Here is a 22,662-nt window from a genome sequence, read left to right as displayed (position 1 = left end):
CTATGGCAGGTAACTATGTTTAAAAAAAAATCTATATTAGTCGACAATAAAGATGTAAGTACAAGATACTGTAGCAACCTGAAACTTGATATGAATCTGTTCTCTTTAGTCTGTCAGATATGGTAAATGTCACTGATGAAGACGTTTCTGGTCTTGATCCTGTTGGGGCAGATGACGCCACTTGGATTCTTACAGCTTCTTTTGTTATATTTACGATGCAGACAGGTAAGTGAAAACTTAATGGATTAAAACTGATGTGTAAAATGCAATCTTACTGATCCTAAATCGACCATACGTTTAGAGAGTAAAACAGTTTTTCTACTAGGAAATTGCGCCTTACCTCCCTTAAGTACTATTGTAGTTAACTGCATGATCAATATCAAATCGAGAAATTCATTCCTCGAATGCCTTCATATTCTATTAGTTCAATTAAGAAAAACCTGACACACACACACACACACACACACACACACACACACACACACACACACACACACACACACACACACACACACACACACACACACACACACACACACAAATTGCATATACTTTGTTAGGTATATGAAAGGAAGAGAGGAGATGTAATACAGACGTGAAAGTTTGCGAAGTACACTGTTTGGAAAGAAGTTAAGGTGCATTGTGCCATGTAACGAATCGCGTGTTAGTGACTCATTACAAACTCTCTCTCTCTTTCTCTCTCTCTCTTCAATAATAAATATGTCTTTCGAATTTCATGAAGTCAAATAAGGTGAGCTACCTTTTCCACAAAGAATAATATAGAGAATGTTCCCACGTAATGGCAGAATATTCAGCAAAGATTGTTCATAAAAATTATACACCACTTAGACTTCTCCTCCCCCTTCTCCCTCACAAAATATCTTATAGGCCCCTTGCTCTACTGTCGCAACAGTTGAAACTCCACTCAGAAATCATTACGTAAGTTATGAATACCGTCGTGAATAACAGAATAAAATAAACATTTTATAAAGATTCTGCAGGAAATAAAAGATAAAGGTTACTTAAATTATTTCTAAGCCTATAAAGACTGCGTCCAAAGAAAATAACGATTTCGAATACAGTTAAGCAGAATCGTTCCCAATAAGAGAAGACCAGTAATACAACGCAACAACCGTACACAAACACAAAGCGGAGCGAAATTGAAGGAAATAACCTCTGTTTAATTTAGGATGTTGTTGTCATCAAAGCTGGGTCCAGTAATTTCGATTTTATGTAACAACCTTGAGACGAGAGGCTGCACTGTCACGCTATCTGCTTGTGAACGATTCGTTACATCAGTGATTCTCGACCCTTTATTCTTGCGCCATGTTCATTCAGCTTCAGATGGCTCGTTTTCAAATAGTGAAGTAAAATAAATAATTATTTTCAATATTCTGAAGGATTGTCAGTTTCTCCATCATTAAAAAAACATTTTTCTTTGTTTTCCTTTACCTTGCAAGTACTTATGTTATTCTTTGATCTCTTAAAGAAGCAAATCTAGGAAAATTCTTACCTAAGCACAACTTGAGCAGACTTAGTTCACAAAACAATCTTCATTTCTTTTTTTTGTGGTTTTACTAGTATTACGATTAGAATGTTTAAATCACTGATCTGAATGAATGATTACGCGTGCTTCGTGGGCAAATAGTTTATGGTATTTTATTTATTTATTTATTTTTATTCTGTGTACGTGCGAACGTTTTTCATACAAATATTTTCGTGCTGAAGAAGGAAATATTACTTAAAATGTATATCGAAAACAATTAACCGAGCTGATCATGAAAATTTCCCTCAAAACCGACATATGTCACTGAAAATCATAAGAAAACATAACACGTAAATATAAAATGAAAATCATAACGAAAACTGCAAACGTTTGATATAACAATCCACTATACTTAATTAAATCACCTCCTAAACATGCCATTTATGTTGCAGAGCCACATATTGAAGCAAAATGGTTGACTGGATTAGTGAGAAAGATATCTCCAAGGAATGCTAATGAGGTTTCTAGTTGTTTAACAGAGCCATGCGCATTAGACAAACTATATTTTTTTGAATAACGGCTTCACACGTGTAAGAGAAAACTAAATATACTTTATGACTGCTATTATTTGGTTCAATAAGTCATGAGCTTCTTTCAGAAAGAAGAAAGAAAAACTATAACTACATTAAATTCTGAATACAAGAACTAGTCATAAAATATGCAAAATTATTCAAAAAATAGATGCTACACCACAGCAAGTTCACATTTGAACTTGCTGTAGTGTAGCATCTTGGTATGGTTCCAGTGAAGTCTGTGTCTAGTGTCGATAGTATGAAAAGCAAGGTCTGAACTTTCAGAATCCAATTCGAATAGTAGCAGAACAGCCAATCTATCCAAAGTAGCAAAGATGACAAGATCAGGATATTCGATAATCCCGTACAAGGATAAAGGTAATAATGTATCTTTGATAAGTGGTCTGTCTTCATAATTAGTGTTCCACAATCCTGGTGTAATTTTAACACTGCCCGTTGAATTTTCTCCACTATATCAGAATGAACAACGAAACAAGGAAGAAGACAACTTCAGGGCTGGGTTGAAAGTGGCGTACAAATTATATCTGCGAAGAGCCCTTGCTATTTGTTCAGATATTCCTTTAAGGTAGGGTATGCTGATCCTTTTAACATCCGATTGCAATCTGGACTTGCGATGATAATTATCGAATATTTTCTGTATCAAGGTTTCGCTATATCCATTAGGTAATATAGAATAAGTTTTATTTTATTTCATTCTTCTAATGGAAGATACTCAGAAGAACAAACTGTGAGCGCACTCGGTGGACAACTCTTTTGATAATGCCTATATTTTGTGAAGGATGATGATGTGAAGATGCGTGGATATATATCTGACTGTAAAGGATGGCTTCCTGTAAACAGAAAAATCAATATTCCTAGCAGAGTTACGATGTTTTAAAGTGTCCAAAAAGGGAAGATTGTTGTTAGATTCACGTTCAATGGTGAACTGGATGCAAGTATGTAAAAAGTTAATTTTATCCAGAAACTGAAATATATGTTTCAGAGTGAGATCAGATTGCAAAGATGACATCCACAAAACGTAGCCAAATGCCAAATCTAGGATAAATGGTCTTAGAAATCAAATCCTCTAAATGCTCCATAAAATAATCAGTGATATAGGACTACCCATCGCAGTACCTTCGATCTGCTGAAATAATTTAATATGACAAATAAAATAGCTGGCATTGATAGTAAACTTGAATAAATTGACGATGTCAATAGAGAAATCTACTTGTAAAAGCAGTAGAGTTTCTTGAAGTTGCATATTCGTAAACAACGAAACTACATCAACGGAAACCATCATTCCAGACTATAGAGGATGAAGGTCTTTATTTTTTTTCTTTGAAGTGAAAACATTTAAGATAAGAGGTGGTTTTCAAAGTAAAATTTCGTAGAAATATAGAAAGATATTTTGCCAAATAATAAATAGCAGACTCACTGCCAGATGAAAAACTGTTACTACAGTATTACAGTCATAAGTCTCAATGTTAACTGGATTCAAGTCATCCAATATCTTTAGCAGCATGCCTCTTCTCTCCTACCTTTTCTATCTTTCCTAAAAAATACTGCACCCTTTACACTTGATATCAGTTAGTATGTCTGATTCTGATAGCCAGGTCTCACTAATGCCTACATTCCGAGGGCCCAACATTGACCAAAGCAAGAAACAAACTCTGTCCAATTGTTTCTGATACTCCTGCCATTCGTGTACAGACAGAATAAGCTACGTGCATTCTTTTTGTACACTCATCTCTATAGTCTGTGTGAGATAGTTGGACAATTGGCAGATCTCTGCTGCTTATCTAGTACCTTAGTTGTGCAGACATCTTTGCACATGCTTGATAGGTTCAAACCATATGAACACAAAATCGAAACGTTCTCTCTTCGTAATCATTTCCATGATAATGTCCATTCTGAGACTGTTATTTAACCACAGTTAAATCACAATGTCGCTCTTACAGATTCTCACCGTTACTCCCATCATAATTTAGTTCCCATAACGCTCTGTGTTAAGTCTCATACCAGTTATTAGGTTTTCAAGAGTCCTGATGCCAAACGCATTTAAGTGTAGGTCTTTCCTTTTATACAAATCCAATCTTCCCTCAAACTCACTCCACATATCCAAAAACTCGCATCCATTCCTTCTACACAGCCTATGCATCGAACTGTTAACTATAAAAGCTCTTCTATACTAACGATTTTCCCTTTCATGCCTTCTTTCATACTGGAAACTTGAAATTATAACCCTGCATCAATAGTATTTTTATGATAGAGTTACAATACCAAATAATATCCGTTTTACAATCAAAGTTACCTGATTTTCGTTACTTGATAACTTGCTTGATTCCATGCTTTGTTGTTTCATATTTTGCAGCTTAATTTTCTGATCCTCCCTATGTTCAATTTAAATCGACTTTGTGTAATTCCCGCGTCGCCTGTCTAAAAATATGCTTATCTTTGTCTACAAATATGCGATGTATAGGAGTAATAAATTATGTTTAGTTTTCTCTTACATATGTGAAGTCGTTATTCAAAAAAAATAAAAAATAAAACTAATCAGGTTTCGCTCAATAAAATCGCGAACAAGAGATTGGTAAGTGGAGAAGTATTCATACCTGAATGAAATAACTGCAGACTATGAAAGAATGATGGACGAAGAACGTTTTAGAGGACAAAATTAGCGGAAAAATGAAGACAGAGGATTTGTGTAGTGGTGTTCAAGTTGGGCTACAATGGACTTGTAATTAATCTTCTCATAACTACTGCTCTCTGAATATTGACACTTAGTAATAAAAGAAATTTTCTTTGATTATTCAACGCTTACATATAAAAGACAGTTTGATGCGATGATGTCATTTTTACATGATTTGATTTTTCGGCTCATTCAGTCAGCGAATTCTGAGGTGAGTAGAACCAACAACACAATAGTGACAACGAAGAGGGACGTAAGATCAGACAACTAAAGTAACGAAAATTCTAATAACTATCTCTAAATAAAAAATATACCTAAAAGTAATGATTTACTGTACTTTATCTTCCTCCTCTTACTTATATTAGGCCTAGTGGCCCGTTACGTTCGTATTAGGCATGACCTATTACAATTTGAAACCGCGACGAGGATAAAGTGGTTAGCCCTGTGCCTCCAGGTGTGTCCTGTCTGTAGATGCTTGTGTTCACAGGGCCGGTTTGCCTGTTCCGAGGGACGAAAAACCCGAGTTACGGGGAGAACCCCCCCCACCTCCGTATGAGACCGGCTAGTTCATCTTTAGTCGAAAGAGACCAGATAAAGGTGCCTCAAGAGGTTTTGAACCCACAGGAATCGAACCCACGTCTTTCCGGCCAAATGACTTCGTCTATACCGACGGAGCTACGGAGGATCTATTATAATTTTTAATTATATTAATCTTTAGGTCACGTATGAATTTCATTGTGCTTTTTCGATTTTAATAAATTACAACGAAAATATTTACTAAAATAAAGAGCCAAAAGGCTTCACTTCGGTGATGCAAAAATTATAAAAATCAAGTGGATATTAAATCCAGCATTATTTCAAAGCCGAATACAGAAACTATAAAAGTTCGTGTGAAATTTGACCAGAGCTTACAGGAATAGACTCGCCGGTGTTTACGAGTTGCCCTAGTCGGACCTTATAGGAGACATGCACGCTATTAGAGCGTCCATGTATTCGCCTTCTATTGGTCCATTTTGATAAGGTTTCTCTGGTCTGACAGCTGCTTCAAAGTGGTTGGTTTTCGTCAAAGACCAGGCAGAAATCTTAGGAGAGCAAAAACTCTCAGTACTAAGGAATTCGAAACATAGGGGAGCTGTATTTTCCGTAAGCGAACTCTCGGTCGGTGCGTAAAAGTATTTACTAAAATAAAGATTTAATATCCACTTGAGTTTTACAATGAAAACGATTATTATGTAGAAAGAATGATATTTTCATAAGAAAAAGAGCTGTTGCATTTTGCTACAAATCTAAGTTGTCACGTTTTATGACAAATCTAAATGTTGTTTATTGTCACCATAAGATCAAACAGAAACAGTAGACTTGGTTTAAAAAAAAAAAAATTCCGGTTTGTGCTTGCGCATGTTTGTATGTGTGATGAACATTTCATGACGACTAATTTTTTTTTTCATTTCTATTTATACTATTATATTCATTCGACAGTGATTGAAACATGTAAGGATTTCACTTGTTGTTGTGCTACTTAAAGGTTTTGGATTACTTGAATCAGGAGTGGTATCAAAGAAGAACGAAGTCAACATCTTGATGAAGAATGCTGCAGACGTTGTCCTCGGTGGACTCTCTTACTGGATGTTTGGTTATGGTCTTCAGTACGGAAAAGGACCAGGAACATCTCCTTTTTGCGGAATTGGATCTTTCCTTCTGGACGCTGGATCTAATGACATGGGCATAGTCTTCGCTACATTCATCTTTCAACTTTCGTTCGCTACCACAGCTACAACCATTGTATCTGGAGCCATGGCAGAGAGAGCCGATTTCAATGCGTATTGTATTTTCTCCTTCGTCAACACCATCACATACTGCGTGCCTGCCGGATGGATATGGGGAGAGCACGGATTTCTGATGAAATTAGGAGTGATAGACTTTGCCGGTTCCTGCGCTGTGCATCTCACCGGTGGAGCATCTGCTTTAGTTGCAGCGTGGATGCTGAAACCTAGATTACACCGCTACGTCAATGGAACTGATCCCATACCAATGGGCAACCCTGGCAATGCTGTTGTGGGCACATTTACGCTCTGGTAAGTAGTTACTCCTATATAATAACGGACAATGACACTGTCCGATTTTTTGTTTATTTTCTGACATATCTTTGTTCTTTTTTATTTAATTAATTTAATATTTGTCATTTTATCCGGTTTTTCTGGTTTCTAAAGATAATATCGTGTATATATCTCAGCACTGTGAGAGAAACCCTTGAACTTACAGTAAAAGAAAGATGACATTGGATATATATCTTAGATTCCATTCTTTATCATTTAAAGAATGGAATCTAAGATATAAAGATGTGGAATCTAATATCTTCACCCACTTACTAAATAACATATACATAGAAAATAGCGAGTTGACTCTATCCACTCCGTCAACCAAGACGGTAAACAGATAATGTTTTTTGTATCTTTTAAACTCTTAAAGGATTGGATTTAATATATAGTGTAGTAAGTCAACATCTGGTAGTATAACTCCTAGGAGATGTATTACCGTTTTACATTATGAGGAGAGGTCACTACCCAGACCGGTTTTCTCATAATGTAAAACAGTAATATAGTGTAGTGTTTATGTAGAACCTCCTTTCGCTACGATGACTGCACAAATCCTACAGGGCATGTTTCCATAAGAGTAATTCAGCGACTAATGGGAATTATGGACCATTCTTCTTGTAGGCATGTAATGAGTCCTGCACTGTTGGGCGGACGTCCCTTAACCTCAACCGACGCTCCATGTCATCCCAAAGATGTTAAATAGGGTCGAGATCAGGGCTCTGTGGAGGCCAGTCAAGTGTAGTGACGCTCATGTCCATAAACCACTCAGTTACAGTCGCAGCCTTATGACAGGGTGATAACAATGGTCAGTTCCGTAGAAACTCCACAAATTACGGCAATTGGCCTTATTTTGGAATATAAGTATGTATTAGAAAATAGGTATATATTGGAAATAAGTATCTGAACATCCTGGACAATGCAATTGTCCAGAATGTTCAGATATCTATTGGAGTTCAATGTTCATGGCATCATAAACAGAAGTTCCGAGACCAAACCAGGAAAACCAGGACTATACAATTACACCGGCGCCTCCGAATTTCGTAGTTGAGGTTACGCACTCTGGTAAGAGACTTTCCATAGGAGTCCATCACACGTGGTCCATCCATCTGCTCAGTAGAAGGTGTATCGTGATTCATCGCTCCAGAACATATTTTTCCAAGCTTCCAAGTCCCACAGTACACGCTATTTGCACCACTTAAGACGACGCTGCATGTTAGTTCGGGTAATGTAGAGCTTGCGTATTACGATCCTACCATGGAAACCCATGTTGAGAACCTTGGTTCTGAATGTTTGTACAGATTCGTGCTCCAGACGATGGCCGAAAATCCACATTCAATGTGTACAATGAATGCTGGTTTTTACATATTATCCTTCATAGCATCGTATGGTCACGTTCGCTGAGTGTGGCGAGTTGTCCACTGCGAGTAGCACTTGCAGTTGACTCCTTCGCTTCCATCTCAGTATGGTATCACTGTTTGTTGACCTGAGATTGCCCAATTTGTCAACAATTTGCCGAACAGATAGGCCTGCAATATGGCATCCTATCACAATGCCTCTTTTAAACACCGTCAGTTCCCATCATTTCACCTAGAAACAGTTGCACTAACTTGGGGAGCATCATATTCCTCCAATTTATACCAGCTACAAACACGTGACTCGTTCATGGCACGATGCACCTTGCCCATGGGGGATATCCGTTGACTTCTTTTCAAGCAGTGTATAGGTATGGAACCACCTGAAACTATGAATTTTGAGAATAACCAAACCAACCCGGTTCATTTATACATTCATCCTACAGAATGTCTGTTAATTCGATTTAGAGAAATGGGATTTCACATTCGAAACTTGGTTCTCAGGACACAAGCCTTCTATGCAGCGACACGATATAAGCATCATTATCATCTTGTAAGTGTATGCTTGCAAAATGATAGGCTACTGGATAGCTACTCTACCTAAACTGTACCTGATAGAGTCGCACAGTCTCAACATTAATGAGTGCACTGCTTTCGTACACTGTATGAAGTCTCGCATCACTCTGGTATAATAACTACCTACCAAATGTTTTCGTATTACTTTGGTCAACGGCTTGGAGAGAGAATCGGCATATTGCTGCATGATTAGCAGATCCATTTTATAATTGTTCGCATCACCAATTAATAGTCCAATGTCAGAAAACTTTTTTTTTCTCTATTTATAAGGAGAAAATAACGTGGATGGCTTCTGATACCTTCTGAAAACGTCAATAGATGTATCATTCTTGGATCACATAATTCCCATAACACTAAGCTGTTTCACTGTCTAGATGAAGAATGGAGAATCAATGAATGTGTAACTTAGTCATCTTCAGTCTATCCACGTACAAATCAATCCAGAGATCTGATATCACCTTGATCACCTGCCTGTGCATCGTTTCCACCACTCCCTCATCTCGGAGAAATGAAGGCGACCAAATACGAACACAATAATCCAGGTGTAATTGTATCAAAAAGCCTTATAAACAGGGATAATAACTTCCTTATGCCTATTTTTCAATGTACTTTTCAACATCAAGTGATTCTTGGTACCATATTACTACCTCTTGCAAGATGACCCTTAAACTTTAACTTCCTGTCTACTATCACTCCCTCCCAAATCTCTGGCCTCGTTAATTTCTCGCAATGTAATATTTTCAGCGTAAAGTGCATAGTTTTACACTTTGCCACACTCAACTCGAATCCTTTGCCCAGAGTGTCATTTTGGTCACCTGTGTTCTTTAGTCTGTTCCACTATACACTATTATTTAATATCTGTTTTTAGTCAAGTTTTTAACAAATTTCCACGCGATATCCTTTTAAACTTCTTTCCAAATGCTTATTTATAATAACATTGTATTAATTAATATAGTCATATGAAGAGATTTCCTTTAATACATTAATTTCAGGGTATGTCCACATTGGAGAAACACCCAATCATGTTTTATTGAAATTAAAATGCACGAGCAAAAGCACTTGTCGAAACTTTTTTTTTGCAGAAACCGTTCTTCGGTGTGGCTGTAGACATACATAAAAGTAACAAAAATGTCTCCTTATTTATTGTATATATATATATATATATATATATATATATATATATATATATATATATATATATATATATATATATATATATATATATATATATATATATATATATATATATATATGATATGTATATAAATATTGAAATGAATAAGATGCTATTATTGCATTTATTGCAGTGTATATAGTTATCAGTGGAAAAATTAAGGGAAAACGGAAAAATCAAAAGGCTGGCTCTGGACAAGAGGAGGAATGCAATTTCAGAAGGCATGAATAAAAAATGAAAGATATTATGACAAGAAAATATATCACGCGAACTTAGAATTAGTGGACTCGTGTAAAATATCATACGTATATGTCCGGTTCTGATCTTGAAATACTGTTTCGTAGTAAGAATAAATAATTCAAAGTAATGAGAGGAATTTGGAAACTGCCATATTACTTCTTACATTAAGATCTTGCCTACTAGGGATTTTTCTCTATAAAAGGGAGCTATTATATTTGCCATTTTATCTTAGCTCAGAACAGTCTACTCTAAGAGCTGCAGACAATAGTCCCAGACATTTTCATTTATGGGATTCCACAGACATTCGCGAGCATTTTAAACATTTAATAAGGTGATCATTATTGGACTTAAACTTTAGCGTGTTTAAGAGAACACGCAGTTCAAATAAAATTGCAAGCAAGAGACTGCTGCGTAGCAAATGGGTCTATCCATGCTAAGAAAGTTTCTGTTGTTGATGTGTACTCGTTTTCCTTATTTTCCTTTAACTTATACTTCTGATGGAAACACACAGCAATTGCAATGTTGTTTCTGGCATCACCAAAGAACATGTTTCTGGGAGGGGGGGGAGGAGCTGTTGTATTATTCCAGTTTGGACATACCTACAATATGTTGACAAGTTCTCTAACAGTTTAGAGAAGCCTAAAATGCATACCCTTCCTAATTCTGCAGGTGGGGCTGGCTAGTCTTCAATACAGGCAGTAGCTTCGGTATCACCAATAACAAATGGCATTATTCTGGAAGGTAAGTTATTTAATGTGTTGCATTTTTTTTACTAAAACTTTTGCCACTGCTACTCTGCTGCGCTGCGATTCATTATCAACCGAACTAAGTGTTTCTATTCTGTTTCTGGTAGAAGCAGTCGGTATCTTTCTCCTTTAAGACGTCGTTGAGTACTGTTTGTGATTCGGTCTAGATCTCTCAAGTGTTCGATCTCCGTACTCGGAGCTTTAATTTCATTACACCATTTGGAGATAAATGCTGTTTGAAATATCTGAAATATTTCAGTCGGCTCTGAAACAGTTTTTTCCTAGTTGGAAATAAAAACTGATGCAAATTCTTGGTTCTTTTTTACATTACTTACTTTCACACGACAAACAAGCGAGAAACTAAACCGCATTTACATCAAAAACACAAAAGGATTAACTGAAGAGGCTAAACGGGTTAAATCAAAACGAAGAAATAAATCTAGCTGAGCAAACCATACTACTGCTAAGCCGTACATCACTTAAGATGTTTGGTAGAAGCTAGCATTAATACTGAACACTGAGTTCGCAGTGCGAAATATTTTAGGTGTTGCAGAAGAAGGAATATGGAATGATAGAGCTAATTAAACATATTAATGCAATTATTTCATACCTTAACTTAAATAAAAAAATAAACTAATAATAATTATCCTGTCTTTCGTTCCAGAGCAGCTATCAATACTATCAATGCTTCAATTGGAGGAGGTCTTGTTGCTATCATTGTAACGTGAGTAGCAAATGCCTTTTCATTTATAAACAGTGTAGTTTTATATTAACAGTAGCTATCAAACATAAAAAACCGTGACTTCCCTTGTCCAGTTTTATTCGATAATAACTGGCAATAAACCATTAAAAACACAAAATGTAATACATGAATACATCATTCAGATGATATATTAAATGTCTTCAAATTCATCAACGCCTTTCCCCTTTAACAACAGCAACAAAAGTGTGTTTACTTATGGAAAAACGCTGAAGATTACGATAATTCCTGTTCATCTAGTGTGATTTTAAAACAGTGTTAATGGAGAACCATTAAAAACTCTAAAGCGGGTCAGGGATGCAAGGTCTGGGATATCGTCTAAAATCTTTAGTGTGAGAAGGAAAAAACACATTAAGTGGGTGACAGCGTATTCGATACAAAGCATCTACCATGAAACCTAAATGTTCAAGTCAGAAACACATAAGCAGCATTATTTTTATAAGTTTTAATTAAAATATATCAAATACTTATCACTATATTATTATAACTAAACTTACAAGCACGTTTATACAAAGTTACAAAGTTTATGTTATAACATAAATGAACTATCAAGCAGTGAATTAATAACGAATTCGCACAAACATAAAAAAATAACCAAAAGTGCATTTAAAAATTTATTTTTCCAGTTCATATTTCAAATTAGCACTAACTATTTACACTAGATAAAATGAATAAAAGTATAACAACGTTTTCCTTTATTGTTTGTTTCTTTCCCAGATATCTAAAAAATAAAATATTTGCAGTTGGAGATATCGTAAATGGAATTTTAGGTGCGTTAGTTGGAGTCACTGGTGAGTATAATAACAATATAAGACTGCGATCGAGAATTAAAATAACCATAACATATGATATATTTTTTCACAAATATTATAAAATATGTTTTCGGAATACTTAATAATGCAAGCATCGTTATCAGCAAGAAAAAAGTCTAGTATAGTTTTAGATATCCATGCACAACAGGCCATCCAAGCCAGACATATCAAATTATTAGAACACCACTCACTCAGTTTTCTGCTGACTTAGAAGTCATTAGGAATGTATCACGGAGAAACTGTGGAATGGAAAAAAATCTAAGCACTTACGTTTTTGAGATATCTGATAGCATAAGGCGATAAATGACCTTAACAGAAAAAGTTGGGGAAAAAAAGTTTAAACATTAACCTAACTAAAACAAAATTTATGAAAAATTCAGATCAAGTTGAAACTGAAATTCGTCTTGTTGAAATTGTAGATGACTTATTTATCTCGGACAACCAGCAGTTCGCTTCATGAAAAAACTAGATAGCGCAATAATAGAAATTCTTGTATTATTCACACTAGGAAACAAAGAGAGTTTTGCTATACAAAGATTATCTGCTAGGAAATTTATCTATGGGAACCTTCATAGCTCAGTCGGTTTCGAAAAGGCCCTTTGTTTGGAATGACACGAAGAATCTTGATCAGGACAGACTTTTCAACAGAAGGTGAGTTACCGAGTTAGCCAGTCACATGTATACAAAAAGAAATTAGAAATAACAGAATTCGAGAGATGACAGAAGTATAAGATATCGTGAAGTAGTATAAAGCATGTAAATGCAGATGGACTGGCAGAAAAGAAAAGAGAAGGGAAAGTCGCCAAAGAAGGAGATCGAGGATGATCTATAAAGATCTGAAACAAGATGTTGGTCAGATATCATCGGAAATTTATGGAGGGGGGCACCTATATAAACAGGATTCTATGGAATTCATATTCCACACTTAACAACTTAGTAACAGATATTTGTTTTTTAAATCATTGGTTTCAAGTCAGTTGTTCTTGCATTAATATTAATTTTTTCGTCTATTTATATTAATTGCATACATTCCTACAGTATTTTACGCAGTAATATAATTAACAAACACTTGTTCTAAGGTCCGTTTGCAGTATTTATTTTAGAGTTAAACAGTTCGATTAATTATTCACTAATTCTACCCCTCCTTTCTAATTTCATATATTTGCATATCTCTCAGGACTTTATACAACATACCACGAACATACCACGAACATTATCGCGAAGTTTCCCATTCTCCTTCAAATAACTCTTTTCAATTTCATCTCTCGTGGGTTTCTTTTCAATCTCAAAATCCATTGCATATACCTAACTACAGATATTTTTATTATTTATTATTTTACAACTATTAAATTAAATTTCTTCCTTTATGACCTCTTTCTAATAAGGCACTTTTAATACATTATATATAATGCATAAAAGGGATCACATCTTGTGTTGAAAGGAACGAAAGAAGATAACTTGCCTGAAGTTTAAATGTATTTTGTGATACTAACTAGAGTGGCCACTTCTGTCGAAATGCTTCGATTTCTCTCAACTCAAGATAACACCACCCTATCAACACCTAAAAGTGAAGCTGGGTTAGACAACGATATATTGCGATAAAAACAAAGTATTGCATATCTGTATCTTTTTCCAAAGATATTAAAAGAATATCAAAAGGTCTAGACAGCAAATCTTCTGGTTCCGATGGTATGCTTTCTTCCAATTTTGTTCATTTCTTTCTCTATAAATACCCTTCTCGCAACTGGACACTCTCCTATTGTCCCATCAATCCTACAAACCGAAAGTTAATTCATATTTGAGGTATTGCTAAAAAAAGGAACATAAAAGTTTGCTAGCGAACTTTGATTTCTCTTTGATCTCAATGCAGTCACTTCAGAATAACAGAGAATGTCATCAACGAACATCTTCTTTTTCTCTATCCTTTTAACTTATCAGTTGATCAATAATAAGTATAGCATTCACTGACTGAATTGCTTCCGCCAGGCAAACTCTGCACATAAACCACGGAAATGCTAGGAGGAACTTAAGCAATTGATCTTGATATTTCCAAAGCATCTAATTTGGTCTGGAATATGGGCTTTCTTAGCAAACTACTATTTTATGTTTATTCTTCCACTTTGGTAAATGGGGCACTTTGTTCTGTCGTTCTCAATTGGCAGCACTTGCTCAAACATTTCAAGCTTCAAAATCGACCAACTATGCCATCATTCACTAGGATAGAACACAAAGCAAGACTTCTTGTAAGAGTGAAATTGAAAACTGTTTTTAATATAGAAACAGCTCCATAACTCAGTCAAAAACGCAATAGATTAGAAAGACCTGGGTTTCAATCTCTTCTAAGAGCGGTTGAATCTTTATAATTGAAAACACAATTGAATAAGTTAATTAGTCTCTTAGGAATGTGAAAGGGTTTATTTTTCTCTAGGAAACAAAGGTTTTTCATCTCACAAAACAAGTAATGTGAATTGACCAACTTTTCATATAAGATCGTATTTCTTTCGAAATGATATTTACTCAACATACTTGGCAGAAACACGTCACATCTATCATTTCCGCATCCTAAAATAAAATAAAAATAAAAACGATACTCTTCCTTTTCTGTGTGGATATTTACTTCTTTGTATACGCTTCTCAGTTTGTAGAACTCTTCGTTTAAACCTGTCTCACATTCGGAATGGAATATTTCAAATTAATCACTGCACTGTCCTCTGCCGATATATCAAATCATCAGCACCTCAGTGTTAGCGATGATCTAATAACGATGTAATATTGACGATAATATTGGTCCGTATTAGACTGTTATTAGATCATCACTAATACTAAGGAGCTGATAATCTGATATATCAATAGTGCAGAGGACAGTCCAACATTATGTTACGCCTTCAATAAATTATGGGAAGGCTTTTTAGTATGGTTAAGTTCTCTTTATGATTTTGGTTCTCCAAATCATGAAACAATGTGGTCAATGATAATTTTAGGAATCACCAAATCCCAATAAAATCTTTAGAGATGCTATAATACACTAACAATGTCATTTTCTTTCAGCTGGCTCAGCATTCCTGAGACCCTGGGAATCGATAGTCGTGGGAGCATTCAGTGCTCTAATAGTCAATGAAGTGCCACCAATATTGGATAAATTCCATATTGATGATCCTGTTGGAGCGGTTGCTGTGCATGGCATTGGTGGAATTCTGGGAATGGTTGCTGTTGGCTTATTTGTCGAAGCTGACACACTATTACATTTAACGTCTAACCGCAATGGGGTGTTTAAAGGAGGTGGTTTCTACTTCCTTGGAGTTCAGCTTCTTGCTTGTGTATGCATAGCCGCCTGGAGTATGTCAGTAACGTTTATCTCACTTAAGGTAATACTGCATTTATATTTCAGTGAATAAAAGTATTCTAAACATTTAAAGTTTACTATTTCTGTACGCCTTTCGAGTCGTGTAGTGCATATTAGACTTAACTAGTTTTTTATGACTAACATAATTATTTTGTTCAAGTTCCGAGTGAATCAAGAAAAACATTGGAGTTACCTAATCAATAATAATCCTGTATTAACACCATAAGTCAGACATTTAAAATTAAATGCATAGTTTTGAGTTTTTAAATAATTAAAATAGTATAAGATACATGTGTGGCCTCGTGGTAATGTCTGTAGTGCGCTAGATTGAAAGATCGTATAGGTTCCATTCTAATTACCCGCTGCAAGAAGCTTTTTTTTTCATTTCAACAGTTCCCGAGTTAGTCGATCTTTGGAGCTGGTAAATAGAATCCTTTTTATCCAAGAAACTCGGATTTTTATCCCAAACAAGTAGTAGCTGGTGGCATCTTCGAGTGTGAAAAAAATTCAGTATTTCCAAAACATACAGAAAATTGGGTATTTCTGTTTTAAGTATGGTATTTATTTATGTTATATGCGCTACACATACTGGCCACTGAATTAGAAACTTCGCGGAAATCAGTAGTTTCCATATAGGCATGGCGACTGCCATTTCTGATCCTCTTCGATTCCCTGCGCATAGTAGGTGATATTATGCGTTGGGAACAGCCTTCATTAAATGCTTCAGTCAACTGCTGCACACAGAAAGTTCTGTTTGTCCGTACAGGCTTTCTCAGACGACGGCAATCTCGTTCCTGGCAGTCTTAGGACCACAGTTGCACCTCTCAGACAAAAATGTGGGTTATTTTTCCACTGATTAAACACACGGGATATCTCACCATCTGAGAAACCTGTCAGGTCTGCTGTTTTCAAATCGTGGTTCCAGCCAGACGGGCACGCACAATAAGCCCTTTATCAAACCTCAAACGATCCTTTGTTTTTCCCATTGTGATCGATACTGTTGACGATTTCTGACCAGCAACATTTTTAAATGGTTGTCTAGAACAAAGTGAAGCAAGTATTTTGCATATACGCTGCTTAAGGTTTCTAATTCAATAGCTGGTACGTGTATAACTGACATAATTGAACTGTTTCTGTAAAACATTTATAATTTGTTATCATCTCCAAAGCGACTACCATTTCATAGTGTTACAATTCGTATGACGTGTTTTTATTCGTGCGTAATGCCATTTTATATTAAATACCGGAAATCGTTAATTTCAGGAACCACCAAAGATATTTTTGATAGTAAGATATTAAGACATAACACAGAAAACTACTTTGAATATCACCAATAAATTCATACTATATCGTGCTACAACTAGCTACTAAAAAAAAAAGAACTACAAGGGGAATAGTGTGAGTGCGAGCGTCAGTAACTGAGTTAGTACAAACAAAGCATTTGACTGATCGAATTAGTCAAGTGCCATAACGGTATTACTCAAAATAGAAAAAATCCATGTATAATAAGAAAAATGAACGAAATTCGCTAACTTTGAGATCCCATCTGATGATATTTCAAAAACATGTGGTAAAATATATTGAATCGAAGAGATTTTGAAGAGACTAATGTAATATTGTTCTTCCATTCTCGATATACTGTTTCTGTAAAGATAAACCAACAAAAATTGGTTAGGCTGGGTTGCGTTAGATGGGAAAAATGGGCGAATCAACTAAGACTGATGCAACCCAATGTATTACGTCTGTTAATTATGTTTGTTATCTGTTTTGGGTGACTGATGAAAAAGAGTTGCCAGGAGAATAAACTACCACCACTATCCGAGATCAGATAATTCACCTTCAGACGAAAAACTGTTAAAAATATTTCGTGCATCTCAGACAAGACTCAAACTCAGGTATTTACTTTCCAACGAAAACCGACTATATCTTGATCATCACACGCGTTCTAGATATTCACTTAGCGCCTCCAAAGTTGAATTCGCGGTATGTGCAATTGCTTCAGCTCACTTCTGTGCATTATGTTCGTCAATCTCCAACATGCCGATAAATTAGTGAATGCAGTCTAGATATCATTAAGCATTCAAAGTTTGGGTGAAGAACAATGGATCATCTGTAGATAGCGCCCCAATGTTCTGTGCGTAGAGAGGTATATCCGATCCAAATTTAAGGGTTCTCTGTAGCAAAAAATCCTTGAATTTCAGCCATTCAACTGTATTTATGTTTAATCGAAGAATACGTCTAAAATTCAGCTTAATTTTTAACAAACGTTTGAAACCAGAGACAACACTGCATTCTTTTTCTAGGGAGTGTCGCTACGAAAAGGACGTTTCCCCATGATATTGTTGGGGATATAAAGGGGAAATGGTGACACTCTCACGATTTCGAAAAGAACATACACATATAATACTTTATGCTATGTAATTTATGATTTTGGATTATGATAACAGAAAAGTTTCAACGTCTACTTCATCAAGGAACTAAATAAAAGAAGTAGCACAGTGTAACCCAGAGATATGAGGGTTGTGTATCTAAAGAATCAGCAGGAAGTTTGCCAACATAAATAAGCAATCAAAATGTTAACAGTACACATATAAGACAAGATCAATATAAAGAGAGACGTGTTTCATCTCTAGTTAGCAAATAATCGAAAAACAGCCCACTTCAACACTAAAATCCCTACTGAAACATCAAACAGTAACTTCGGCTGACTTCATCTATTTTGGATACGACATCTATTAGTATTTTGAATACGAAATTATATCTATGGGAAGATATAATTTCTATGAGGTAGTATAATGAATGCATAATTTGAACTAATATTCCACTTTCTCTTTCAGACAATCAATTTCATCATTCCCATTCGTATGTCCATAGCTGATGAAACTCTTGGAGCAGACTTTAACGAACATGATATTCGTCACGACGGCTACGATTATGAAGAAATTATGGAAAAGTTAGACAAAGAAGGATTGGCACCTAATCACCACAGAAAACATGAACCACCCAGAAGTCAGTGGGATACGTACCTCATTCACAAGTATTTGGACAACGATGACGACAAAATGACGATCATAAATAAGGAGTTAAAATCCAGTTATTGGAAGAATTCAAGAAGCCTGAACCATAAACACAGAGCAGCTTGCGTTGTTTCTTGAAGTTTTATAAGCTGAGTGATATTTCATGCCAATAAAACTAAAAACGTTTTCGTTAACTAAATTTTACGTGTTTCTATTTGTTCAAATATTATGATCCTTAAAACACGCACACACTAACACACAGAGAGCATCCATCTCCCGAAGAATGGCTGCCTTCATTTTTGAACCAACATTATGAGTCAAAGTCGACACAATTTATTATTATTTTTAATTGATGTACACTAACGTCTATTTAAAATAGGTTAATGTGATGTATCTCCACGTTACGCTAATCACCAAGGTTCAGATAATGTGCTTTGAATGTACATCGCAGCCGTGAAATAAGAACTCGTCAAATCTACTATCGAAGTTCCTAAACCGCCTGCTTCGATAGCACTAATAAAATATTTATAACTTCAAGTGTTGGTGCTCTTGAAGTGTAAATGTCCACTTTATACAACAATGAAGCAATTATGCTGGACATCACGTGACATAATAATTGTATTGATTCTTTATGGCTTTCACGAAAACTAGGTAGGGCTAAAATAGTCTCGTCTATTCCCTATAAGGTAATAAAAGACGTTAGCTGATTTTTTTTATTCCTTGCATGGCAATACAGCTTCACCGCATTTTTTTCCCAGAACCGTCACAATCCTAACCGCTGAACTGGATGAACAAATGATAACCCTTGGTTGGCTAAATCTCCAGACCATACATAACCTTGTTGCATATTTGGCGCAATGAAAACGTTAGCGCATGCGCGCAAGGTCAATAATTGACAGGAATCGTATTGAAAAATTTTGGAAATTGCAAACTACATTCAAACAACAAACGATAGCAAGCACAACATAAGCATTCTTATTATTACTACAAGCGAGATATTTTGAGCAACTACTATCTATAAAAGTAGCTGAAAATGAGAAAGCATGACTTCAAAGTCTCGCTCACCACAAAACAAAACAAAACAAAAATTGCTTCTTGCAAAGAGTCATCCTAAACGAAGCTCGGATTTGAAATGCCTAAAGCAGAACTCGCTGTGATTAGACAGCGAGCAAATAAAGATTTTTACTTTACAAATCAGATAGAAGTTTTGAGTATAACGGAAGCAGAAGAAGAAAAGAACGTTATCTATCACAAAGTAAGGTCCTGTATGTAAGCAGAGAGAGAGAGAGGGAAAGAAAGAGAGATTGTATATTATAGTGCAATGATGCCTCTCTTTAGACTAGACGAAAAATATCCTTGGCTCCCATCCAAGAAGGGTTTTTATAAACGTAGAGTGCATAAGGTGAGTGAGCTAAGGATTTTTTCCTAATTTTATTAATTTTATACACTTTTTTTAATTGTTTATTAATTTTTTTTACTTATATGATGCCAAAACCTCGCTCTAGAGAAAAACAAATGGAACTTTATCACGCCATTTCAGTCCTCAAATAAGCCAGAGAGCAGTCTGTAGCAGGGCGATGACATTCATTTCCCAACTATAGACAATCCCAAACATTCTTGTCCATGGAGAAGAGGGGATTAAATCCTCAGCATGCTGGTCGGAGAGTTGGATACGCCAACCAGGCTAGCTATTTTTCATAGTTTCAGAAAAATGAATACTGAACATTGACGTGCTATACTCTTCAGTGTAGCTTACACTATGAAGGTTCTGAGCTGTCGCGATAACTTGAGAAATGGGAGCTCAAAAGTTGGAGTGCCAGCACACAGTTCCGATATGATCCCTATAGAGTAGAAGAACGTTATTTTTCACAACAGCATCATCCCATATGCAAACAGAGACATGTGAAGGTGGTGTGTTATAGTGTATGAAAAAAAATAAAAATAAAAAATTGAACGTCGAGTGAGGACAAGACCAACATGTTTAAAGTCCGTATCCCTTTATCATTTTATAAAAGTCTAATCATGAAAGTGGCATCCGTAATAGTACCAAAGCTGAGCCAGTTAAAAATAAACATTTTGGAGATACTTAGTAATCTGTATAATTTCAGTTATTATTTATTGTACTTTTACGACATCGGAGATGATCTTTCGTTTGAATGACCTGTGTAAGAATCCGTCTAAAAGGTGAAAATTCTTTATAAGGATTCTCAACTGCAAATAAGTAAAGTAAGCTTATCTGGTCTCACTATCAGGAAAACTAGGATCTTTTCTCCCACAATACAGACACACCGGCCTGTAAACTCACGCAATTGAGACACACAAATCAAGCTTTATCAAATACCACCATGTAGTAATATTAATTGCATTTGCATAACGCCATTTTACCTATAGTGATACATATTATGAATAAAAAAAAGATGAAGATGAAGATATATTGCCAGCCTGGCTGGCCGAGTGGTTAGTGTATCTGCTCTCCAGCCAAAAGGCTGTGGGCTCAAATCCCGAAGTGAGCATGGATGTTTGTGATGGTCTGTGGAAAAAGGTGGTGGTGGTGATGATCGGTGGTAGATGGCGATGGTTGCGGTCAGTTGGTGGAGACAGAGTTGTAATATATAATATATAATATGAACCTCGGATTCGGAATAAAAAATTAGCGAAATTTTAATAATAACTTCAAAAAAATCAGCTAACGCCTATGTTGTTCCTGTATAGGGAGTAGGAAGAGCCGTTTACCCTATCTAACTATCGGAGACTGAGTGGGCATTTCAATCTCCACCGGTAACCAATCAGAGAGATAGCTAGCCTAGGGCTATCACTGATTCATCGGTATGCAGTGAAGAAGGCGGCAAGCTAGTGCCGTCATCTCGTGGTCTCTAACCCTAACACAATATTTTTAATGTCTGAAAATAGTGTGGGTTCTACGGTCGATTTTCTTGAGTTTATGGGACTAGAAACCCGAGTTCCTGGGAGAAAAAACCCGCTAGCCCGTGCCAGAGATCGACTAACTCGGGAACCGGCAGAAAAAAGGCTTAGAAAAATTTCCTCTAGTCGTCGACTAGATTTGAACCACCAAATCCTTTCTTTGTGCGGTCAAGCGCTGTAGAGTGCAAACGCCACTTAAAAACTCAAAATGACACAAAGAGAGATCATCTTAAAATATTGGCTGTGTTGGTTTTGTTCTTCATCCAACCTTATATCTGCTAATTGTTGGTTGACTCCACAGTCAAACATAAAGAAAATTTTATTATATTATACTGCGCCACTCTATGTTTGAAATGACACAATTATTGTGAAGGAGTCAAGCATCAAATAGCACAACAATAACGTGAACTTACTACGATATTTTCTTACTTATACATAGGGTTTCCCGCAAGATTCGTATTTTAATGAGCGGTGCAATGAAACTGAAATTAGGCAAGCACAAGGATCAAGTTAAACAAGATATTTAATTCGCTCACAAAATTATTCTTACATAATGAACAAGAACTCTATTAAGATCAATATAATTAGAAAATAATTTATGCATTCTATAAAGTATTTAGATTCTACTCAGCTGAGCGCATCGTTTACTGCTAGAACATATATATAAGGCTTTCACAATTCTCATCCGTTAGGATTCCAACATAGTTTCACCTTAAACAACAATAATATTCAGCAAAACACTTAAAAATTAATTCTTTATAGTTTCATATAATAATCACAAATTTCAATGTTATCAAACATCATCAATATCTATCAGAGGATTAAAATAGTTCTTAAAAGGCTCAGTCTTGAATTTACATCCACATTGTGAGAT

General features: G+C 35.7%; 1 protein-coding gene across 1 annotated transcript in view; it reads left to right on the top strand.

Moving 5' to 3' along the window:
- Nucleotides 1–19,004, top strand: part of LOC150096372 (putative ammonium transporter 3) — a 29,627-nt gene extending 10,623 nt beyond the window's left edge. The window contains exons 2-8 of the mRNA XM_090409045.1: nt 110–225; nt 6,276–6,825; nt 10,858–10,929; nt 11,599–11,658; nt 12,412–12,485; nt 15,555–15,871; nt 18,687–19,004. Of these exons, the coding sequence (XP_090265171.1) occupies nt 120–225; nt 6,276–6,825; nt 10,858–10,929; nt 11,599–11,658; nt 12,412–12,485; nt 15,555–15,871; nt 18,687–19,004 (1,497 nt within the window). The 5' untranslated portion in view covers nt 110–119. The remainder of the gene's footprint in view (nt 1–109; nt 226–6,275; nt 6,826–10,857; nt 10,930–11,598; nt 11,659–12,411; nt 12,486–15,554; nt 15,872–18,686) is intronic.
- The last annotated feature ends 3,658 nt before the right edge of the window (nt 19,005–22,662 follow it).

Source organism: Typopeltis vanoorti, chromosome 19 (genome assembly GCF_054136105.1).
Source record: "Typopeltis vanoorti isolate ZY-2024b chromosome 19, IOZ_Tvanoo_1.0, whole genome shotgun sequence".
Lineage (NCBI taxonomy): Eukaryota > Metazoa > Arthropoda > Arachnida > Uropygi > Thelyphonidae > Typopeltis > Typopeltis vanoorti.
Note: the sequence above shows the minus strand (reverse complement) of the source record. Positions and strands in the feature narration are given on the sequence as shown.